Genomic DNA, 22,192 nt, shown 5'->3' on the forward strand with positions numbered 1-22,192 from the left:
TATGGAGTTTGAGAACGCACAGAAAATGTCAGGTGGTAAGAAAAAGAGTCAGGCCTGTGAGATGGCTCATCTCTTAAAGGCTGCCAAATCTAGTGACCTGTGTTTAATCTCCAGAATCCACAGGATGAAAGGAGAAATGATGTCCCTCTGCCCTCTACACAAGTGCTATGACATGTGTACACTCACATATGTGTATGTATATATGTGACTATATATATGCTCATTTGCATGATTGAGAGTGCCCGCACACATAAAATAAAATTTAATAAAAACATTTTAAAAGAAAGCCCTGTATTGAGCTGGGCATGGTGTCACAGACCTTTAATCTCAGCTAATCCCGGCACTCTGGAGGCAGAGGCAGAGGCAGAGGCAGGTGGATCTCTTAAATTCAAAGACAGCCTGGTGTACAAAGCAAGTCCAGGTTAGCCAAGGTTACACAGAGAAACAAAACAACAACAAAACAAAGCACAGTGTTGATGGCCTGGGATCATGGATGGAAATTTTTAAGATTTTGGGTGGAATGGTGATTGTATGTCTGTTGTCCAGATGCATTGAACTCTGCCTTTAAGATTTGAATGCTCACTAATGTGGAAATTAAACTTCAGTTAAAAAAATAGCATAGGCAAAGAAGGTAACAAACTGTAACTGAGAGGTTACAGAGCAATGGCTTCAGGTCTGGCTCGATCTGGGGTACAAATGCTGTCCCTAAAGTTTTCTTCTGGTTGCAGGGCAGTGGTGGTGCATGCCTGATAGGGTTAAGCTTAGCATTCTCTGTGAGTTCTAGGCCAGCCTGGTCTACCAAGTGAGTTCCAGGGCAGCCAAGGCTTCCTCTTTCTTTGTAGGTTTCATTTCTAGGGAGACTCTCTCCTACAGCGTCTTAGTCCCCTCGCCCCCTTTTGAGGTATGGTTTCAGTGTGTGACACACAGGGATCCTCCTGCTTCTGAAGTGATTAGGATTGTAGGTGCACACGCCACACTCAGCAAGGGCCGCTTGTTGATGAGCTCTGATTGGCATCCCCGGCTCCTGTACCTTTTCCCTGATCCAATCTTCGTTCCAGGGACTTGATTTCCAACCACCCAGGCATGAGTCTGATGTTCTTCCTCCTGGGAAGCTGGTGGGAGAGCAGGGATGTATATCCCTGAGCAGCCCAGGTTCTGAGGAGGGGGGCGCTCCCCTATACAGTGTGAGGTGAAGCCCAGAGGTCACAGGGTTGGCAAGTAGGCTGCCTGAGCCCCTCCACAGCTCTGCTGTCACACCACCTCCCAGCTTATCTGAAAGGGGCAGGAAGGACCGGGCTGAGGCTCCATTCCAGCCTGCGCCCCACCACTGTTTGGGGGGCCGAGGGGGAAAGGGGGCTCCAGCTGCCCACTGTCCTCTCTGCTTTCCCGTTGTTGGGCCCCGGGTACCGTACCAGCATCCGTGCAGGTGGCCGACACCTGGGAAATGGCCCTAAAGCTAGCAACGAACACTGTCTGATGAACATTCTCTCTGAACTTGCTTTTTTTTGGGGGAGCTAGCTATCTGGCCACCCTTTCAAAAATTTTAAGGCTTGCTTTTGTTTGTTTGTTTTTGAGACAGGGTTTCTCTGTGTAGCCCTGGCTGTCCTCAAACTCACAGAGATCCGCCTGCCTCTACCTCTCTTAGTGCTGGAATCACAGGCGTGCACCACCACATCTGGCTACTTAAGGCTTATTTTTACTTTCAACTGTGTGTGTGTGTGTGTGTGTGTGTGTACATGTCTGAGTGTGTGTGTACATGTGAGTGTGTGCTGGAACTAAAGGTGTGTCTTCAGCAAGAGCAGCAAGCCCTCTTAACCACTGAGCCATTTCTCTGGGACGCCCTACATGTTTTAAGACTAACCGAGCCAGTTGCCGGTTGCAGTGGCACAAGCCGGTAATCCCAGCTCTCAGGGAGGCAGAGGCAGACAGATCTCTGTAAGTTTGAGGCCAGCCTGGTCTACAAAGCAAGTCCAGGACAGCCAAGGCTGCACAGAGAAACCCTGTCTTGGGGTGGGGGTGGGAAGAAGAGTGACTGAAATGTCCAAATCTAATTTTTGAGGGAACTAAATGCACTTGTGTAGGACACTCGCTTCTTTGAAGGTCTCTTTGTGGCTTATTTTAACTTTGTCTTTTAAAGGAAGCCCTCTGAGGTAGCACAGGCTGGCTCTGTCCTCTTCCCTTGGCCTTCCAAGTGCTGGGGTTACAGGCTGGCACCTCCGGCCTGGAGCTCACCGTAGGCAGGGTTCTGAGAGAGTGGGGACTCTTCATGAGCAACAAGACAGGTGAACCCAGCTGCGTCTGAGTTCTAGGCCAAGCTGGTGAGAAAGCTGGCCCTCTGGTGACGTGGAAGGGGCAGTGAGCTGGTTGGAAGCCATTTGTCCAGAGATTCACTATCAGACAAGACCAGAGGGCCAGAGTTGTTCCTCAGGGGTAGTGCCTCAGATCCCATCACAGCCACCAAAACACACATGCACACACACATGTACATATGCACACACACAAAGGAATGAGAAATGAGTGGTGGGTTTCTAAACCAGGGAAAGGACTCACCCACATGCAGTAGGGGTTCCTGGGTGGCTCAGCCCTTTGTGAGTCCAGGCTTCTTTTTTGCGGGTCGGAGGGGGGGTCTTGCCTACATTTACCTGTCAGGGAACTCCACAGGCAGCCAAATGGGTGGTTTTCGTCAGCTGCAGCGGCGCCCAGCATTCCTACCTGTCAGCGGAGGTTTGAGTCCAGTGACTCATCCAGTTCAATCCCCTGCATTCCTGTGCCTTATCTAGAAACTGGACCCTACGTTTGCAGGCTGCTTAAAGCAGAGGCTCCAGAAGTTGGTTGAGGGATGGGAACAGGACAAAAACGAAACAAAACAAAACAAAACAGTTCTTCATAAAGCGTCCTTAAATGCGATAGCGTTGGCACGTCGGGGCCTTCCGAGGCAAGACGGATTTTCAGCCCCCTCCCCTCCTTCCCAGTAAACACATTTTCCTTGGCTGGAGAAAGGCTTAGCAGCAAGGAGCACTTGCTGCTCTTGCAGCAGACCTGGGTTCAGTTCCCGGCACCCATGGCTGCGTGTGACTCCAGCTCCAGGGGAGCTGACCCCTCTTCTGTCCTTCACAGGCACTGCACGTTTATGCATATACATAAGCAGACATTTGCACATGGGAAATGAAGATAAGCAAAACTGAAGATGTCTTAACAGTTTGGGGTGTATGAGAAAGACATTCTGTGCCCCTTGAAAGGGTCCCATGTAGCCCAGGCTGCCCCAGAAATTCTGATCATCTCGCCCTCCCCTTCAGAGCGTTGGGACTGCAGGTGTGTGCACACGGGGCTTCACTCATGCTAGGCTCAGAACGCCCCTCACCAACTCAGACCTGATCTCACCCCCCCTTTTTTTTTTGTCATGGTCTCCCTGTCTAGTAAAGGCTGACTTCAAACTCACTGTGTAGCACAGGCTGGCCTTGAACACCGAAACCTTGTGTCTTTTAGACTCTTAAGTGCTGAAAACAGATCCCTCATTTCAAGTTTAAAAGTCAGGAATAAATAAATAAATGAATGAATGAATTAAAAAAAAAACTTGCTTTAAGATCCACTCCAACTCAGATTTTTAATATCTTTGCAATTTAGAAGGTAGCTATAGGGATGGAGAGATGACTCAACAGTAAAGAGCACCGACTGCTCTTCCAAAGGACCTGGGTTCAATTCCCAGCACCCGCATGGCAGCTCACAGCTGCCTGTAACTCCACTCCCAGGGAATCCGACACCCTTACACAGACATACAGGTAGGCTGTACAGCAATCCACAGGGGGGATAAAAAGGCAGCTGTGTGTACCACCATGTGATATGAGCAATTTGATTTATTTTAAATTTTATTTACTTTTATTTTATGTGCATTGGTGTTTTGCCTGCATTGTATGTCCCTTTGAGGCTGTTGGATCCCCTGGAACTGGAGTTGCAGACAGTTGGGAGCTGCCATGTGGGTGCTGGGCGTTGAACCTGGGTCCCCTAGAGGAGTGTTCTTAACCTCTGAGCCGTCTCTCCAGCACCACCACGCCAGCAACTTGAATACGGGGAAAAGCATCATTATGGAACTGAAACCTGAGTGGGGTGGGAGGGTGGAATCTTTGTGCTGGAGGGGTGGTAGTTCCCTCTGGGAAGAGAGAATGAGACACTCCCAGAGAAGGAAGGTAACTCACTTCTCTCTAGTCCAAAGGCCACATTCTGGGGCCCCTGAGCAGGTTGGGCTGTAGATAATTTGCCTCTCCCTCCCAGGGGTCCAGACTGTGGGTGCCGGGGTGTGGGTCTGTGTGTGTGTGTGTGTGTGTGTGTGTGTGTGTGTAGGACAGGAAGGATTGTTAGGTGTGAGGTTGTTAGGTGTGAGGTTGTTAGGTGTGAGGTTCCTGAGTTACCCTGAGAACACTGTCTACCAGAACACTCCCAGGGAGTCGCCACTGGCCCCACAGATAAGCCTCACCAAGGAATGTGGTCCTCACTCAGACCCCGCCCGTCCCAGCTAGGGAGAGGGCCGTGAGGTTTAAAGGAAACTGTTTGCCGATCCGAAGCCTGGTACGCGATAACGCAGAGACCCTAGGAGGGGCTGGTTGTAGAGCACTTGCTTAGTCCGTTCAATTGCCAGCACCTTGAAATGAAAAAGGAAAATAACAAATACCTCAGGAAATCGCAGGCAGACACGGATACGAAAATCTAAGTGATCAGCGCATGAAAAAAATGTTTACCCAATAATAAGGCCCGAGTCCTGTGAGGCTGAGTTTCTGGTTTTTCAAAGGTGAAAAATAATGCCTTAGGGGTAGGTCAGAAGGCTCAGCAAATAAAACTGATTGTTGACAACCTAAGATTGAGTCCCAGGAAGAAAGAGAGAACTGACTCCCCAAGTTGTCCTCTGACCTTTGCATTCGCATCATGTGACACCCCCCTCCCCCACTAACAATAATAAATAGTACTTTTGGAAGCTAGGTATGATGATGTACACCTATAATCTTTTTCTTTCTTTTTTTTTTTTTTTTGACAGGGTTTGTCTGTGTAGCCCCAGCTGTCTTGGAACTCTTTTTGTACGCTAGGCTGGCCCTGAACTAAGATTCCCCCTGCCTCTGCCTCTGGAGTGTTGACACCTTTTAATGCCCAGGAGGCTGAGACGAGAAGAGGGATGTAAATTAGAAGCTGACCTGGGCTGCATAGAGAGAGCCTGTCTTAAAACTAAACGAGAAACACATTGAAAACAATGTGTTGAAACCCAACAAATAAGATAACCAACCCAGTTTCAAAATGGGCGAAGGTTTTCAGTCAATAACTTCCCAGAAAAAAAAAATGTAGAAACAGCTACAAGCCCATGAAAAAAAGACTCAAGGTTTTCTGGACCGGATTTCCACATTGAGGGCCACCTAGGGAAGATGACATGGGATGAGAATTCTCACTGACTTAGTCAGGGCCTGAGGCCTCCAGCGATAGTCTCTGCAGTGCCTAGCATGATTTGATTTGATTTTCTGTAGCGGAGGTGTGCAGCACTAGAATGGGACTCAGGCCTGGCACATGCTAGGAAGGCCCTCCGTTGTTGAGTCATCTCCCTAAGCCACGCCAAAGAAACAGTTGAGTCACGGTGATACACCACGCACACACCGGGATGGTATGCTGGCTGGTTTGATGTCAGTTTGGCACAAACCTAGACGTATCTGGGAACAGAAAATGCCACCATCAGACTGACTTGCAGGCCAGTCAGCGGGGTGTTGCTTGATTAATGATTGAGGATGCCGCTGGCTTCCGCTGTAGTTCCCACCATGGCGAAGAGAGTGATGATGGATTGTGACCAGAGAGTTACAGGATGAAATAAAACTTTTTTTTCCCACGTTGGCTTTTGGGCATGGTCTTTTATCACAGCAAGAGAAACCTAAGACAGATGGCTGCCAAGCAAACAAACAAACAAACAAACACCACCACAGTAGGTCTGGGGCTGCAGTTCAGTACCTGATTTACCAGAGAAGGGCTGGGCCGTGTCTTGGTTGTAGAATACTTGATAATGGGAATATAAAATAGTGTAATGGCTTTGACAAATTATCTGATAGTTTCTCACACGGTTGACATAGCGTTAACCACATAACCCCTAGGTAGATATATAAAAAAAAATCAGCAATGGCTATTTAAAGAACAACTTAAATAGAAAATGTTATTTTAGGGGCTTTGTTGTTGTTTCTTTTTCGAGACAGGCTTTCACTGTGTAGACCTGGCTGTCCTGAAACTCACTCTGTAGGTTAGCCTACAACTCAGAGATTGGACTGCCTCAGCCTCCTGAATGCTGGGATTAAAGGTGGGAGCCATCACAGCCCCGTACACACGCGCGCGCGCGCACACACACACACACACACACACACACACACACACACACACATACACATACACAGAGAGTGTGTGTGAGAGAGAGAGTGTCCAGCGACTGGTGAATGGTTAAACAGAACAAATGTTGTGTGCTTATGTAAGGATGAAAGAGTAAATTGGTTCAGGCTGTGATCTGGGTGAACTCTGAAAACAATATGCCAGGCAGGTGTGGGGCCCTGGGCTGTAAATCCAGAACGTAGGGAGCTGAGGCAGGGGGACCACAGATTAATGCGATAATTAATACCCTTTCAAACAACAATGAAACAAGGATGTGGTAGGGGAGGGAGAAGAGAAAGCTAGTTGGCAAAGTGCTTGAAGGACTAGTGCCCGTATGTACACATGGGTGAGCGCGCCCCCCTCCCCCCCATACCGAATAGTCCCATTTATGCGAAATATCCACAATGAGCAAGTCTGTACAGACCAAAGACAGCTAGCAAAGCTCGGGGATGAGGAATGGGTGCTAATGGATGCTCAGTTTCTTAAGGGAATGCTAAAATGCTCCAAAATCAGAAATATGTGACTGCCGGGAAGATGTTTAAAAAGCAAATGAAAAACACTGACTGCTCTTTTATTTACTCAGCTGGGGACTGAACCAGCTGAGCATGTGTTCCCTTCTGAGGGCTGACTCCAGGTCCTGGGTGTTTTAAATGGTTAGGTGGTGACGTTTTTTTCTGTTTTGCCACAGGTTTTCACTGACACTAGGTTCTGGAACTCTTGACCCTCCTGCCTCAGCTGTGCTGAGATTACAGGTGTGTTCAGCCATGACTGGTCAAAAGGTCAACTGTAGACTTCAAAAACAATGAAGTCTTTCAGCTCTGTGACTGGATAGTATCAGAGAGGGAACTATTTACACGAATGTACCTGTACAGTTACTGGGTTTTGTTTTTGTTTTTGTTGTTGTTGTTTTGTGTGTGTGTGTGTGTGTGTGTGTGTGTGTGTGTGTGTGCATGTGGTTAAGAGCAACTAAAATCTCATTTCTCGGGAATCTCAGATACAGTGTAAATCTTCCCTGTCTCTGTGTTATATCTTTTGGCTTTTTCAAGACAGGGTCTCACTTTGTAGCTCTAGCTGTCTTGGAACTCATTATGTAGACTGTCCTCAAAGGCAAGAGGTCCTCCTGCCTCTGCCTCCTGAATTCTGCCCTGCACACTGGCATCTTTTTAGACTCTTGATACACGACTGAGCACTCTCCAAATTGTTTCATTTTCCAGCTCCACCATGGTTGACTTCACTTATCTCTGTGTGTGGCTGTGGGGTTCTCCATATACCTGAGTTCTTGCAGTGCTTCTCTTCGTGTGTTTGTCGTGTCTGTCCTGTGGCGAACGACAGGCTCTCCTCTGATAGTGCATTCCAACGTCCCATCTCTTTCTTTCTCCTGAATGGGTGAGTGCTACAGTGTGTGTCTCTACATAAAGGAAGGAAAGGGAAACGGAGACGTAGTCCAGTGACGGTGAGCAGAAGGGTGACCACAAGGGTAAATCTGTGCGCTCTTCTTTCCTGGGGGGTAGTTGGCTGGCTCTGGGGTAGCGTTAACGCGGGTCTAGACTGACTGCCCTAGACATACACCTTAGAGAAAACACTCAAGACTTGTAAAAGACTTTAGGAGGGCACCTGCCTTGCACACACACAGATCCCGCCCAGCTTGGATTTCCAGCACTGATAAGTGATTTTGTTGTTGTTGTTGAGACACGGTCTCATTCTATAGACCAGCTTGTCTTCCAAATCATGGGGAATCTGCCTGCCCTGCCTGGAGCGCTGGGGTTAATGGCATGCACCGCCATGCCTGGCTCAACCCATGTTTTTAAAATTGGAGACTAAGAAATAATCTGATAATCCAACTATAGGGAAGTTATAAGTCTTTCATAAAAATAGGCAATCTTGTTTTGGATTTTTGTACAGTTTTTTGAACATTTGTTGTTGTTATTTTGGTGTTGTGTGCGAGCTATGGTGTGCCTGTGGAGATCAGAGGTGGTGTGGTTATTATTATGGTGTTGTCTGTGTGCCGTGGTGTGGCCGTGGAGGTCAGAGCTCAACTGGCAGAGGCTGGTACTCGCCTTCCATCACGTGGGTCCAAGGGTTTGAACTCAGGTCCTTAGGCTGGGCAGGAGGTGGCTTTATCCAGTGAGCCAGCTCACCGGCGTCTTTGCCTTTATATTCTATTTGTTTGTTTGTTTGTTTGTTTGAGAGAGGGTCTTGCTCTGTAGCTGGGGCTGGCCTCGAACTCCCAGAGATCCTCCTGCCTCCATGAGTGCTGGGATTACAGGAGCACGCCACCACCTCCTTGCGAGAACACTGTATTCTAAGGGGGATTTTTTTTTAAAGATTTGTTTATTTATTTATTATTTATACATCATTCTTCCTGCATGTGTGCCAACATGCCAGAAGAGGGCACCAGATCTCATTGTAGATGGTTATGAGCTACCATGTGGTTGCTAGGAATTGAACTTGGGACCTTTGGAAGAACAGCCCAGTGCTCTTCACCCCTGAGCCATCTCTCCAGCCCCTAAGGGGGGGGGGTTATTTACTTATTTTTTAAAAAATTATTTTTTAAGTCTGTGAACGGGTGTGGCCATATGTGGCGGTACGTGCACATGAGGGCAGGTGTCTGTCAAAGCCAGATGAGGGTGTTGAATCCCCTGGAGCTGGAGTTGAGAGGCGGCTGGGAAGTTGTGTCATGTGGGGGTGCTGGGACATGAACTCAGCTCCCCTGTAGCAGCAGCAGCACAAGCTTTTAACCTCCATCTCTCCTGCCCCGAAGGGGAAATCCCTGAGAGGACAGTGAGAAAGTGCAGCAAGCTGTGAGTGCCACAGGCTGTTTTTAGAGCAGCTTGCGGTGGGCTGGACTGGCCCTGGCTGGGGTCCCGTAGCCAAGCTATTAGAGGGACTGGTGAGGTCTGTGCGCTGTGCTCCGACTGGTTCACCATCACTGCTTTCTCTGTCCTGGATTCTGGAGATGTGGCCTGTGCTGGACAGTGGGGATCTTCGGAATGAGCTCTCGGGGTGTTGGTTTGAGATGCTACAAAAACACATCTACAAACCAGCCAACCAAAGTTGGTGCTTTTTTTTTTTTTTTTCCTTTTCCATTTTTTTCAGAACAGGGTTTTTCTGTGTAGCCCTGGCTGTCCTGGACTCGCTTTGTAGACCAGGCCGGTCTTGAACTCACAGACATCTACCTGCCTTTGCCTCCCCGAGTGCTGAGATTACAGGTGTGTGCCACTGTGCCCCGTTACGTTGGTGCATTTTAATACTGGGGAAGAGGGTGGTTTGTGCCACTGTCCTAGTGGCAGAGATGAGACTGGGGCAGAAGACACCAGCTCCCAGTGTCTGTTTGGGGGCTGTGTTATTATGATTTTTATGTTTATATTTTATGAGTTCTCTTATTTCCTACACTGTCATTAAAAAAAAAACAAAAAAAAAAACAGTTTTTGAGATTACAACTGCCACATTTCTCCCTTCCCTTTCTTTCCTCCAAACTGTCCTTTACGCTCCCTCCACTCTCCTTCAAATTCCTGGCTACTTTTCCACTAATTGTTATTGCAAGCATGTATGTATATGTACACACATTTATATTCCAAAATATAACCTTTTCAGTTCATATGTTACTGGTGCGTGTATATGTATATGTGTATATATATATATATGTATTATATAATAATACATAGCAGTATATATTATTATAACATATCATATATATTTATACCATTTTATATAATTAAAAATATATATATGTACATACACACCCTCTCTGCCTGAGCACAGAGCACCAACTTCACCAGTCCTTCTAAGAGCTGGGCTCCCAGACACTAGCCAGGGAGCTAAAAGCACCTGCCACATGCCACACCTTCTCTTTCTGGGCTCTTACATGTGTATCCTCAGAGCCCTAGACCACACCCCTCTCCATGCCAAACGGTTGCCAGCTGGCAAAGACCACGCCCCGCAGGAGGCAGTTATCAGCTTTGGACAAACTAAAGCCCCAACTAAAATGCCTCACTTGGGATTGAACAAAAACATATTTACATAACATAACTGAGTTTACAAAGAACCCAAAACTTCCATTACATCTTTGTGTGGAGTTGAGACCTCCCCGGCTTTCCCCTGTCCACTTTGGCCTGTCCATTGATGTCCTTGTTCAGCTCATGTTTGGGCAGTCATGTTGGTGAGATATTAGGGGTTGCTTAAGCATATTTTTCCCTGTTCTACAGAATGTCATCATTTTTGGTGTAACCGATCTCTGAAGGGGTGTCTCTTCTTTCCCACTCAGGGTTGTAATCCCCTTGCACAAACTGGCCGGAGCAAGTTGCAGAATCAAAGGGCTGCCTTGAACCAGCAGATCCTCAAGGCTGTGCGGATGCGGACAGGAGCCGAAAACCTTCTCAAGTGGGTACCTCTGTCCTTGTTGCCTCGGCCAGGAGTCCTGGCTCTCCTGAGGGCCTGTCTGTTTGATGGACAGGCAGAGCCAACATCCTCGCCTGGTATCTTGCTTGGGTCCTCTGCAAGAGCAGCCAGTGCTCTTAGCTGCTAAGCACATGTCCAGCCCCCAGTGGTAGCCACGTTGTTCAGAAGTCCAGTTACTGTCTTAGCATTTGTTTCTGGGCACGACTCCCTTCCCCGCTGCCCAGAGTTGTGCCTGGCAGGGAGAGTCGGTGCCTGGTGAATGCGTGTGCGGCCTGGATGAGGGCGGGGAGGGCCGAAAGGAAAGAACGTGGCATTTACATCCCTAGCGTCTACCTTTCTAGTGAGAGGAGTCATAAACAGGACTCGCTGGCATGGACCTGTGATTCCAGCGACTTAAAGGGCTGAGGCAGGAGGATTGCTTGAACCCTGGAGTCTGAGACACCTGGGCAAAGCAGCAAAACCCTGTCTAGGGAAGAAAAACAAACAAACAAACAAAGGAGAGTTAATGAGAGAGGCAGAGCCGTTGTATTGTTCGCACTGCCCTGCCTGCCATGGGGATAAAATAGTTACCTATCAAGGCAGAGCCCGGGGAAGCTGTGCAGGCGTCTAGACAGCTGCCAACCCTCCCCACGCCCTTAAGTGCAGTGTGCCAGCTGCTACCCGTGCAGTCTCTTCCCTCAGCAGACAGCCTTGGGCTGGTGGCTCTCGCCTTCCACCTTGTTGAGGCAGGGTCTCGTTTCTGGCGCTGGGAGTTACGCAGCGAACCCAAGTCGTTAGGATCGTGTGGCAAAGTGCTTTCAGGACCTCCCGGGGTAGTCCTTTGGTTTTATGAGGCGGGGGGTCTCATCCAGCCCAGGCTGACTTAAAGCCTGCTAAATAGTCAAGGATGACCTTGAACTCCCAACTCTCCGCTTTTACCGCTTTGTCCTTGTGTGTGAGCATGCGTGCGTGCATGCTAGCTAGCGTGAGTGTGCCCATGCGCAGAGTATAACTTTGCTCAGACAGTTCCCCCCTTCTGCCATGCGAAATCCTGGCGGTTGAATTGTCAGGTTGGCAGCAAGCGCCTTTCCCTGCTGAGCACCTGGCCAGCCCTGTTGGGGAGCTCTCACGGCAGAGACGAGGGCTGCTTAACAGCACCAGCTACAGGTTCTCTGAGGCCCAGGCCGGTTGGTGGAGGGTGGCAGCTGGTAGGACAGGGCGGTAAATGATTCTCCTAGAGACGGCTAAGTTTAAAGCACCCCGGTTTAGAGACTGTTGTCAGAGGAAGCACTAGGTATTTATTAATCGGACCCGACTGACAGCAAAGCTTCCTGAAATCGAGGGCATCGGGCCAAGCCTCGCTCTGGGCCCACGGATGTCCCCGGCTGCCGCTACTAGCAACAGGTAATTACTGTCATACTTTGGGCACGGCCGTCCTGCCCTCAGATTGCCAGATGTCCCGCCGAGATTTCGAGATGATGCTAGAACAGTTACGACACGGGCAAGCGGGCATTTGGGGAAACGTCCCCAGAAGCGCGGGCTTGGAAATGAGGGTCCCAGCCATTCGCTGTACAGACTTGGCCGAGGCTGGGCTGTGCTTGGAGCGGTTTCATGTCCCTTGAAGGTCCTCCCCTTGCCTGCTCCACATCAGCCAAGAATCGGTGAGCTTCCTGGAGCTTGCTGGGAGATAGCGGGTTCTTTGAAACATCGCTCCCGCCTGGGCGCTGGCAGTGTCCCGCCTCCCATTTTCTTTCCCTCCCTGGAGAAAGGTGAGGCAGAAACCAGATTGTATTTCCGAGACAGAGAGATGAGAGCAAGTTACCAGGTTGTTCGGTTCTAACTGACTAGTTTTTTTCGTTAAAGAATAGGCTGTTGAACCATTCTGGTTAGGCCTTCAGGTTGCCTTCCTACACTGCTAGTTAGGCTCAACCGGGAGTGCAGCCTCACTCTGAGGCCTCTGTGTGTCCGTGTCCAAGCTGGGGAGTGAATGGGCTGCAGGCAGTGCTCCATGATGGGAGCTGTGGGGAATGCGGCGAGTACCAGCATAGAGCCCAGGCTGGCCTGGGACTTGGGAGACTGCCCTGTCTCAGTCTCCTTAGCGCTATTACAGCACACAGGCAATTTTTTTTCTTATTTTTTCTCCTTTCTCCTTTCTTTTTTTAAGATAAGGTCTCACGGTGTAGCCTTGGCTGGCCTGAAAATCACTGGGTAGCCCAGGCTGGGTCTTGACGTTGTGAGGGTCCTCCTGACTCTGCCTCCCCGGTACTGGGGTTACAGGTGTTCCCTGCCACACCCAGGTTTCATGGATGGGCAAGCACTCTTGCCAGCTCAGTCCTGTTTTTTGTCTTTGTCTTTGTCTCACCTTGTATCCCTGGCTGGCCTGGAACTCAAGATTCTCTTGCCTCTGCCTCTCCAGATCCTGGGTTTTATGCCTGGGCCATCATGCTAGGGTTTTAAAATCTTAGGATTGCTGTATTTTTAAATATTGGCAACCAGTTAAGGGGTGAAAAAGCAGCACACCGACAGCCAAGCGAACAAGTCACTTTGTGACAGTCAGGCCGAGGGTCAGCCATCTGGGGTCCTAGGCTGTAGTCAGTTAATGACTGCTGTTGTGGCCAGCTCCTCGGGTCTTGAGCATGGCTATGCAGTGGGTTCTGGAGTCTCCTTGGTCTTCAACTGATGCCTGAACCTGTACCTGCCTTCTTCCCGCACTGGGGACTGGTCTGGATCCTTTGGCCAAGGGTCTGTATAGGGTACAGCGAGGCGAACGCCTCCCACACACATACACACTTGAACCCCTGGCAGAGTTGGGATGTGGGAACAGCTCTGGGGGTAGTGGTTAAGTTTTCCCAACATGGCCTCTGAGGCACTCGAGAGACTTGGAGTCAGCGTGGAGTCTGTTCTCAGAGGGACAGTTTTACGAAAAGGTTTAGAAGAAAATGAAACGACCCTAAACCAGAAATAAAGAGCTAATGTCCAATCATAGAGCTCTGTGTACCACATAAAAAGGAATAGGGGCACGTGGATTAGAATGTGAAATTACCATTTAATTTTAACATTGCTGTGATAGATACCTGAAAACAAAAACAAAAAACAACAACCATAACAACAACAAAAAAACTACTTCAAAGAGGCTGGATTTAGCTGGCGATGGAGGTGCATGCCTTTAATCCCAGTGCTCGGGAGACAGAGGCAGGTGGATCTGAGTTTGAGGCCAGCCTGGTCTACAGAGGGAGTTCCTGGATGGCCAGGGCTACACAGAGAAACCCTATCTTGAAAAAAAAACAAAACAAAACAAAAAAACATCGAAAGAGGCTGGATTTTGCTAGCTTGTTGGAATTTCAGTCTGAGGTCAGCTGGATGCGTTGATTCTGGGCCAAAGGAAAGGAAGAATTAGCCTGGGTCAGGTGCCTGTGCCTTTATGGCAGCTGGGCCATAGAGTGTGATTGACAGGACAGAGGCGGGGACAGGATAACATCTTTCAAAAGCATGCACCTAGAGACTTTCCTCTAACCAGGCCTCGCCTCCTAATGTTGCCGCCACTGCTCCAATTTAAAGTACCTTTTATTCACCTGATTTAATTGTCATCTTGAAAGCTTACTGCCTCTGTCTACTAACCTAGACCTAGTCCTGGAAGATTCTAGCTTCCATAAGAATGTAACCTAGGCCCAGAATGCTTCAGCCTCTAAGACTTATTGCTGAGTGAGCTCACTCTTACTAGTTCTTTCTGAACTCTGGCTGGCTGGTTCAACTCAGCTGGTCTGGCTCAGACTCCTCTCCAAACTGACTGATTCACTCTGGCTTCTCTTGATTTCTAACTGAATTGCTTTGCTTGGCCTCAAACTAACTCTAGCAATCTGTTCTAATCTTCTGGCTCCTTCTCATCCTCTGGCTTGTTCTATCTTCACCTGTGTTTAGCTTATTCTCTCTTCAATCTCTCTCTGTAAAACTCTTCTGTGCTTCTGAATTCCACAAACTGAACTGTCATGAACTTAGCTTCACTGCCCCACCTCTCAACTTACTGAACTGCCTGAACAGAACTGACTAGAACTCAGAGATCAGTATGTCTCTGTCATGCTCTGTGTGTGATTAAAGTGTATACCACCATGCCTGTACTTGAAACTTGCTCTACACCAGGCTGGCCTTGAACTCAGAGCTCTGCTTGCTTCTGTCTCCTGGGATTAAAGGACGTGTCTGTATTCCAGCTAGATCACACAGAGACCTAGAAGGTCTTTGGATGTGATCTCTTGCCAGAGCAGCCATGTTCTGAATTGATGTTCCTCTACAGCCCCAGAATCCCATCACATTATGAGTCTATTGGTGGGTTAATGTTGATGAAGTCAGAGAGCTGATTCCTACCCTTGTGACACAGGTCACAGGGAGTCCTGGTGGTGGTGGTGTACCTTTTCTGGCCAAGAAAGGGCCAAAACACTCTTTGCCTGCTGCTTCTCAGACGTAGTTCAGTTGCTAGGCCACAGCAGCCTCAGGGAGATGCACATTGGAGCGCTGCTGTAGAAAGGCCAAGTTCCTCAGAGAAGGTCTACTGAAGCCATTTGTTTTCATTCAGAAAAGCAGCCTGGGTACACAGCGAAGGAGCCGACAAACCCAAACCTCCACCCTTGCTCCCTGACCTGGGCCCGATGGGTCTAGATTTGTGCATCTCCGGCCTGGCCCAGAGATCGCTGGGAACATCCTCCATCCTGCCTAGGTTCACCGTATTTGAGAATGCTTCTTCCGCCAAGGAGTCGATGAAAAATCCCACCTGTTCTAGGAACAGCTCAAACTTCAGGTTGATTTCTCAGTCATCTTTGTCCCCGAGGGTCAAAAGAGTCCTGAAAACAAAGCCCAGAACCCTCCTGGCCGCCAGCATCTGATGGGAGTCTTAATTGCTTCACCATCATTTACTAAATGCTTCTCTCCACAGCCGCCCCAGCTATCTCGGCATTTTCATCAAAATCAATTGACCGTAAATGCACAGACATATCTGCAGTGCCTGTTCCATTTCAGTCTCTGTTCTAATCAGTACCATGTTGTGCCAGGTTTGGCTTTGCAGTCACCTTTTTTTTTTCTTTTCTTTTTCTTTTCCTGAGACAGGGTTTCTTTTTGCAGCCCTGGCTATCCTGAGCTTGCTTTGTAGACCAGGCTGGCCTCCAACTCAGGAGATCTGCTTGCCTGTGCCTCCCGAGTGCTGGCATTAAAGGCAACACCAGCACTGCCCACTGACCAGTGACTTTCTTAGTCAGTGCATGTCCGCCAGCTTCACTTTTCTTTCTCATAATCATGTTGGCTCTTTTTGGTTCTTTGCATCTCCAAATAAATTTTAGGAATCGTTTCTTTTCTTTTTTCGAGACAAGGTTTCTCTATAGCCTTGGCTGCCCTGGACTCACTTTGTAGACCAGAAATCACAGAGTTCTACCTGCCTGTGCCTTCTCCAGTGCTGGGATTCCAGGAAAGTCCCCCCCCCACACACACACACTTAGGAACAATTTCTTGCCTCTTTCTCTGTTCTCCTGCTTCTTTTTATCTCCCCCACTTTTCTCTCTGTGCTAGAGTTCAGCACATTACACGACCAGGGTTGTTAAATAAGCTGGACTTGATGGCTCAGCCTGTCGACTCAACACTTGGGCGGAAGGAAGGAAAGAAGGGAGGGATGGAGGGACAGTTGAGAGTGTACCTCAGTAATACAGAACTTGTCCTGCATGTACAAAGCCCTGCGTCCATCCCTAGCACTGAAAAAAGGAAGAGAAAAACAAAAAACTTCAGAGTGGCTTTATTTGCTTTGTTCAGAAGAGGAAAACAAACAGTCTTTCACCAGTAAATATGTTAGCGGTCAGCTTTTATAGATAGTTGCTCTTTGTGACAGACAACTAGGATGGCCACCTGAGGTGAGCACTGGGAATCCAACTTTGGGTCCCCTGCAAAAAGGGGTATGGGCTCCTAACCACTGAGCCATCTCGCCAGCCTTGTGCGTGATCTTATTTATGATCTAAGCTTTGTTTCGATTCAGTTTTTGGTGAGTCAGCCACACTCCATTGCCCAGGTGGGCCTGAAACCTTAGTCCTCGTGTCTCTGCCTCCCAAGTGTTAAGGAGATAATTTATGACCGGTTAGTGGATGATGGAGAGAAGGGTTATTTGCCTCTTGGTTTGGGTCTTCTTAAGGATAATTTCTCTCATGGATCTCTCGGGATGCCAGCATGCCTGGGTCCAGCAGCTTGCCGTGTTGCCGGCCACATCCCAGGTCCGTTTGCTGGTTGGTATGGTCAGGATGGTGCTGGTACCCAGGGTCTCTGAGGTTGCTCATCGGCTAGCCATCCCCTGAGAGTCCTTATAAGGATGGCTCAGCAAGGACACTGGCTGAAAGCCTCTCTCTCTCTCTCTCTCTTTCTCTCTCTCTCTCTCTCAACAGAGTTGCCACAAACCAGAAGGTGCGGGAGCAGGTTCGCCTGGAGCTGAGCTTTGTCAACTCAGACCTGCAGATGCTGAAGGAGGAGCTGGAGGGGCTCAACATCTCCGTGGGGGTGTACCAGGGCACCGAGTGAGTGAGCAGTGCGTTCGAGAGGCTCTCTGAGCCGGGCAGCGTGTCTGCATCCAGGATGCTACACCAAACCGGGGTAGTGGACCAGCCAGCACCGCTGGGGTAGAAGGGATGAACTTGGGAGCTTTGCAGGGACGGAACTGGAATGTGGATTGAATGCCAAAAAGCATAATGTGCTTTGATGCACATGCCACGCCCTGAAAAATGGAGGGCCCATCTGAATTGTATGGGGATCCCTCAGAAATGGGCCCTGTCAGGTATTTGAATGCTGAGATTCAAAACCATTCCTCAGGGCTATTTGAGATACAGGTACTCAGGAAACCTCAGAGATTCCTCTGTTTACTGTAGGTGAACCATCGGGGCTAGGGTGGAGGGACACCCATGTATAAGAAGAAATAACCGACAGGGTCTGGTAGCTTGGGGCAGTAATCTCAGCTAATCAGTAAGCTGAGACAGGAAGATTATGAGTTTGAGACCAGCCTGGGCTACGTAGCAAGATACTGTGCCAAAGTAAAAACAAAATGGGCAGGTTGTGTAGCTCAGTGGTAGAGCTACTGCCTAAAATCCCTCAGTGAGGGCCTGGGGGGATGTGGCTCAGTGGTAGAGCCCCTGCCTAGAATTCCCCAGTAAGTGGCTGGGACATGGCTCAGTGGTAGAGTACCTTTCTTAGAATACCTGGTGTGGGGGGAGGGGGGAGTGGTAGGGTGTTACCTAGTTTGCACAAGGCCCATTCCCGAGTGTCACAACAAAATAACCAAAATGCTTCAAGGAAGTAGCTTCCACGCCTTACGCGCAGGGAAGCCGTGCCTTCTCAAGAATCGGGTCAGCCCGAGTGGAAACGAGAAGCAGTTTTCCTGCAGTAACAGAAGGAAGATGCTAGAAAGTTGAGACGTCACCTTGGAATGCAATGCGTATTTCCCAATACTAATCCTTTGCATGTCACCTCGGGTGGGGCCGTGCTCAAAGGTCAGAGCCAGCATTCAGTGCCTGGAGCCGTGCTGGCTATTTGGCCTGTGACGTCTGTGCTTGTCTTGCTTACCTGGGTGCTCCTGCTGCAGTTTCAAAAATCCAGGGAGAACAGACAGCCCCCTAAGACCCTCTCCGCCAGGTTCTCTCAGCCTCGCTCGTGCTTTAGATCCTCGGTCAGCTAAGGGGCTCAAGCGTTCCAGGCAGGGTGGTGTGGGCTGGCAGTGTGTGCTCAGCCTGCCCGCCTGTTGCCGTGCTGAAGAGCAGGGCTGTTCCTCCTACAAAGTGGGCGCCTTTAGCCCCACGTGGCCACCCCTCACAGGGGCTGCAGTTAGTCGCCTGTGTCACTGGAGAAAGACACGAGGATTCCCGGTGACACCTTGCAGTTTTCCCGTTGTGCCCTTCCCGTAGTGCCTTAGGCCTTTCAACCAGTCCGTGAGGGGCGCAGAGAACGCATGATGTCAGTGTGCAAATGAGAAAACTCAGAGCAGGCCAGGCCACAGAAAGGCGTGCTAGTGCCCACGCTGGGCCTGGAGGTACCCGCGTGTCTTGGGTCTTCAGCATACCTGTGGTCCTTCTTCTCACTGGGCCTCACTGAGCACAGGAGGACTTGGGGGTGCGGGGCTTGAAAGACCTGGACTTAGCTGCTTCCACCAGAGTTCAGCCTTCCGGGAAGGCTTTGGGGAGGCTACATACCTGGGTTGGGGGTCACCTGTCTTTCACACCATTGTGCCACAGGGGCAGTTTCAGCTTTCAGCCGGGGTCCACTCAACCCTGCCCAGCATTCCTGGCCTTCCCCCGTGGGCTGGGCTCAGCAGCCCATGGAGGTCTCCTGTTACAGGTCAAAGAGCTAAATCCCTATTTGCAAAACACAACACTTCCTTCTGGCCCTACCCTTAGGAATGTAGGTTCAGGGAGCAATTGCAGGTCAATCTGCCAGGTGAGAGGGTGGCCTCTGGTGGGTATGTTCAATAAGACACGCGGCTTGACGAGAGCCCTGAGAGCCCCGAGTTCTAGCCTGGGTGACAATGGGGGCCTGGAGGGCGCTAGAGGCAGGTCCAGCGTAGCAAAGGCGCAGGCACGCAGCTAACGGAGCAGTGAGAACGCCAGGCCTGGCCTCGTGCAGGTGGGCAGTCCTAATGTTAACCCTCGCACAGTCGCCCGTACAGGGCAGGTGAGAGATGAAGTGTAGCAACACAGTAGGGCTCTGTTGAGTGAGGCTGTGCTGTCCAGCCTCCTAGGATGCTTAGAGCCGTTTTCAAACAGAAGGGAGGGATGCTGGGATGTGGTTCCGGGACCTGGGAGGCGAGGCCATGGGTGCAAAGGGGCTGGTGTGGGGCGGACTGTTCACAAGCCCTGTGTGTTCTCTCTAGGGAGACATTTGCTATTCCTCTGATTCCTCTCGGCCTGAAGGAAACCAAAGAAGTTGACTTTTCGGTCGTCCTCAAGGTAAACCTCAAACTCTGGGCACTGGACTCAGGGGGTGGAGATGAAATGACATGTTCATTGCAGTGGCTTCAGGCGCCATGATTCAGAAGTCAGTCGATGTCTGCTAGGTGACCCTGAGACCTCTCTCAACCACGCACTAGGAGAATTTTGCGTATTCGCTTCTCCTGGAACTCTTGCTGTCATTTCTGGTGGCTTCTGACACCCTGTCTGTCCCCTATGTCCCGGGAGTGGAACCCAGGACCTTGTGCATGCCAGGCAAGGACTCTACAGTGAGCTGTGTTTAGTCTGTCTATGGTGACTGTTTCCTTTCGTGTCTCCTTTTGTGTGCCTGACAGAAGGCAGATTGTGCTCTGTTTTGCTGTGTATTTTTAAAAAGACTAAATTTGTATTTATGTGTGTGTGTACATGCAGACGGGTGGACATGCAGCATTCATGGGTGTGTGGTGATCAGGGTACAGCCTACATCTGGGTGGTTCCTCCCGTCTTTGGGGTCCCAGGAACAGAACTCAGGTCAACAGACTTGGCAGCCAGTGCCTTTACCCTAGACACCACCTCACTGTTGTTGGTTGACACAGTCTCTCTATGTAGCCCAAGCTGGAACTATCACATACATGAGCTGGCCTTAGAGGCCGGCCAGAGGGGATAGGATCCCCTGGAGCCAGACTGACAGGCAGCTGTAGGTTGCCTAATGTGGATGCTAAGCTACCGAGATCCTCTGTAAGAGCAGCAAGGGCTTTGAACTTCATAGTCCTCGCTAGCTGCTCAAAATGTATCTTTTGTGTTAGTTAGCTTGAGACAATGTTTATCTGTGTAGCCTTGGCTATCCTAGTCTCACTTTGTAGACCAGGCTGGCCTCAAATTCACACAGATCAGCCTGCCTGTGCCTCCCTGAGTGCTGGGATTACAGGAGCATGCCAACAAGCCCAGTTTCAAAATGTATCTTTTTAAAAAATTTATTATGTATACAATGTTTTGTCTGTTTATACACCTGCACACCAGAAGAGAGCACCAGATCTCATGATAAATGGTTGTGAACTACCATGTGGTTGCTGGGAATTGAACTCAGGACCTCTGGAAGAGCAAGCAGTACTTTTAACCTCCTCTCCAGGGCCCCCAAAATGTATCTTTTGAGAACAGTTGGTTAATACTTTGAAAACATCTCTCAAACAGAGACTGTCATCTCTTGTTATAAATAAGCCTTCACCAGGACATCTAAATTACTATTGTTATTCATAATGATAATAATAATCATTATTATTAATGTGTGTATGGTGTTTGCCTGCACGCGAGCATCACACACATGCAGTACCGGTACAGGCCAGAAGAGGGTGGTAGATCCCCAGAACTGGACTTAAAGATGGTTGTAAGCCACGGCCCTGTGGGTGCTGGGAAATGAACCCAGGTCCTCTGCAAGAGCAACAATTAGCCACCAGAGCCATGTCTCCAGGCCCTCCAGGGTTTTGTTGTTCCTCCTCCCCCACCCCCTACACTGAGACAGGGTTTCTCTGTGGAGCCCTGGCTGTCATGGAACAACTCATTCTGTAGACCATGCTGACCTCAAGGGCAGGGACTAGAGGCATATGTTACCACACCCAGCACCCACGATTGTTGTTTTGTCTTAACTTCTGCTCTGCTCTGTTCAAATCCAGCGGCATCCCTGTCAGAGAGTGTGTACTCCATTTGGAGAAGGGCAGATAGTAGCAATTTAGACCCGGAAGTCATCAGAAAAGGTGATTTTCCGAGTGGCAGCTGCCTTCTGCTGCCCTCTCACAGGTGCGAGAGCTTCCCGGTGTGACCCGCCACTGCTCTGTGGGACGGTCCGCACGCAGGTTTGGAGGGATGCCTTTAGTTGTGTTTGTGGCTTTGTTTCTTTAAGATTTAGCTTAGTGCCAGAGTTGCAAGAATGCAGGCATGTAAAAAGGAGACTTGTGTCATAGAAACCTGGGGATTTTATGGCATCCAGTAGAGCTCCAAGGAGGTCACGTGCCAAATTCCACATTAAAGAGAGTAAGAGAAAAAAAAAATCCCATGTTGTGGACATGGCCAACCACTGCTCAGCTGAGGTTTCCAACCATGTCATTTTAGCCTAAGAGGGAGTCCACAGATGTCAGTCATGCAAAAGTGAGACCGGTTAGCAGACTTTCAATTTTCTCCATTCCACATTTATGCCTGAGAGAAACACAGCCCCCACAGGAGTGGCCGGGCCAACTTGATCCGGGCGGTTCCATTTCAGACCTGCCCCGCGTTCGTTTCTTTGGAATGTTAGGTCAGGCAAGCTTCATGATGTGATGTGCCCTATTTAAAGACCTAGGCTTTAAAGACTCCATATTCCTTAGCACGCAGCCCCGGGCCTGGAGCGTGTACCTCAGTGGAGAGTGCTGGGCTCTATTTCCAGTGTTAGCAGATGGGGGAGAGGGGTGTGCCATCAAAATAAATGCTTTTCCTGAGCAGTTTAAGGATCTTTTGGTTTCCTTTGATTTGGT

At 49.4% G+C, this 22,192-nt stretch overlaps 1 protein-coding gene across 1 annotated transcript in view; it reads left to right on the forward strand.

Moving 5' to 3' along the window:
* Nucleotides 1-22,192, forward strand: part of Rhpn2 (rhophilin Rho GTPase binding protein 2) — a 57,608-nt gene that overhangs the window by 9,009 nt on the left and 26,407 nt on the right. The window contains exons 2-4 of the mRNA XM_021641994.2: nt 10,646-10,761; nt 17,166-17,294; nt 19,634-19,709. Coding sequence (XP_021497669.1) covers nt 10,646-10,761; nt 17,166-17,294; nt 19,634-19,709 — 321 coding nt within the window. The remainder of the gene's footprint in view (nt 1-10,645; nt 10,762-17,165; nt 17,295-19,633; nt 19,710-22,192) is intronic.

The sequence above is a fragment of the Meriones unguiculatus genome, chromosome 14, assembly GCF_030254825.1.
Source record: "Meriones unguiculatus strain TT.TT164.6M chromosome 14, Bangor_MerUng_6.1, whole genome shotgun sequence".
NCBI classification, from domain to species: Eukaryota; Metazoa; Chordata; class Mammalia; order Rodentia; family Muridae; genus Meriones; species Meriones unguiculatus.